This window comes from Danio rerio, chromosome 3 (genome assembly GCF_049306965.1).
Source record: "Danio rerio strain Tuebingen ecotype United States chromosome 3, GRCz12tu, whole genome shotgun sequence".
NCBI lineage: Eukaryota > Metazoa > Chordata > Actinopteri > Cypriniformes > Danionidae > Danio > Danio rerio.
This window is the reverse complement of record NC_133178.1, coordinates 172,524-175,000: the sequence shown is the minus strand read 5'-3', so window position 1 is coordinate 175,000 and position 2,477 is coordinate 172,524. Positions and strand designations below refer to the sequence as shown.

Here is a 2,477-nt window from a genome sequence, read left to right as displayed (position 1 = left end):
CGCTCTTTTCACAACCGACGCATCGTACTGCGATAGTTCAGCCGCGAGTTACATCAGTGTGTGTGTGTGTGTGTGTGTGTGTGTGTGTGTGTTCACCTTTCCGCTCTGCATGATCACCATCACACCGGCTGAGATCTCTATGAGGATGAGGACAGACAGCAGCCCGGCGAACTGAAGACCACAAACACACATATGCTCGCTCACTCTCGCTCACATGCAAGTGTGTGTGTATGAGCGTGTGTGTATGCATGCGTGTGTGTGTCCTGCTCACCACACTGAGAGAGCCTTTGCTGCTGCAGCAGACTCCACAGTTCCCGATGACGGACACCAGCAGCATCAGCGCACCCGACACCATCAGCACCATCACACCTGCACACACACACACACACACACACACACACACACACACACACAGTCAGATCAGATCACACACTCAGATACACTCACTCATACAGTATATACTTAAATTCACACACACACACACACACACACACACCGATGTTGAACTGGCTGGTGTTCAGGTCGATGTCGAAGAATCCTCTGGTTTCAGCGCCGAAGCGGAGCCACAATCCCAGAGACACCAGACTGAAGCCCAGCAGCTGGAGACAATCAATCAATCAATCAATCAATCAATAATCAACCAATCAATCATCACCACAGAGGAAGAAGACCATCACCATCATCATCACCATCATCATCATCACCATCATCATCACCATCATCATCACCATCATCATCATCATCATCATCATCATCATCAGCGGCGGTGGTGGTGAGTGTCAGATCCTCCACGCTTCAGTCTTCAGTTCTGCTGTTCAGCAGTGTATTCACACTCAGTGTTTATATGTGAGCTACACGTATAACTGAACTACAGGTAAATATGAAGCTGCTTTACTGAATAGTTCACACTCTGGCACAATATAAATCAACACTGACGACGTGTTCAATGAACTGAAGATGACCTTCCACATGAGCTGTTGATAACAGACTGATGGCGCACTTCTGCATTAGTGTTTGCCAGTTAAAGGGAGACTGATAAAGCTTGTGTGTTAAATATATTATTATAAACACATCTCCTGACCTGAATTAAACCCAGGTGAAGGATTCTGAAGAGACGTGGAGCTTCTCTGAGCATCCTCCATGCCTGGAAGTGTCAGTGCTGCCATCAAACCTCACACACAAACCCCTGATAAAGCAGCTCTGATGTGGAGTTTACTCATTACACATCAGCTTAATTAAAGTAAACTATCAAATACAGTACTTCAGTTATTATGGTAAGCTCGCCGTCATCAGTTAAACAGATGTTATATTAAACTCTGGTCTACATTTTGGAAATTGTTTTCTTTCATTGAGATGTTGTTTTTGAGTGGGGGTGTGTGAATATATCATATTTCACTCGTATTTAACTGCATCTGTTGATTAATTCTGGCTAGTGCTCGTCGTTCTAGTGTTGTTCTCCTATAATGGCCGCTGCGAGACACTGGCGGCATCTGGTGGCCGTTTCCCAGACAGCAGCAGTGTCTCCTCCAGCGGACTCTCTGCGCTCCGCTTTACCTAAACAAGCACACAGGCCACGCCTCTTATTCTAATGCGTCATTGGCTGAGCCCTGCCTTATGCAAATACTGCAAGGTGAATGTCCGACTAGCACTCTTCATGTTTGCATGTTTATGCAGGTTATTAGAACAAAGATGAACTGCATTACTATTATTATTATTATTATTATAATGTGCGGAGACACCGTTTAACCCAGAGTAGTGTACTACACACACACACACACACACACACACACACACACACACACACACACACACACACACAGAGAAGCACCTACCCCGTAGATAATGTTGAACAGGACCAGGAAACATTTACTGATCTGCGCACAGCCGTCCATCATAGGAGATTCACTGCACTGAAACACACACACACACACAAACACACACGCACACACACACACACACACACAACAACAAACTTACAAAACAGTAAGTGTAAAATACAAAAAGTGTCGCAGAAATAGGATTAACACACAAATACAAACACACACACACACACACACACACACAAACACGCACGCACACACACACACACACAACAGCAAACTTACAAAACAGTAAGTGTAAAATACAACAAGTGTCAGAAACAGCATTAACACACACACACACACACACACACACACTGATTCTGACCTGGTGTTGAGCGCTTCAGAGGTTGCAGGTGCTGGAATGAACTCCACAAGTGTGTGTGAGAGGCTCTGCGGGCGGAGGATAGGCATGATGAGAAAGGCGTTCTGCGCATGCGCTCATCGCCCCCTCCGCGCAGTTTCTGTTCTGAAAAAGTGAAACTGTACAGAGGACGCACAGAAGCCACTGTTTCAGAGAAAACACCCCCCCCCCCCCCACACCCATACACACACACACACACACACACACACACACACACACACACACACACACACACACACACACACACACCGTAT

At 46.1% G+C, this 2,477-nt stretch overlaps 1 protein-coding gene across 1 annotated transcript in view; it reads right to left on the bottom strand.

The window, feature by feature from the left end:
* The window catches only part of cd9r (CD9 molecule related), a 3,812-nt gene extending 1,551 nt beyond the window's left edge, over positions 1 to 2,261 (bottom strand). The window contains 5 exon segments of the mRNA NM_200552.1: positions 97 to 171; positions 272 to 369; positions 497 to 599; positions 1,833 to 1,910; positions 2,188 to 2,261. Of these exon segments, the coding sequence (NP_956846.1) occupies positions 97 to 171; positions 272 to 369; positions 497 to 599; positions 1,833 to 1,892 (336 nt within the window). The 5' untranslated portion in view covers positions 1,893 to 1,910; positions 2,188 to 2,261.
* Between the last annotated feature and the right edge of the window lie 216 nt (positions 2,262 to 2,477).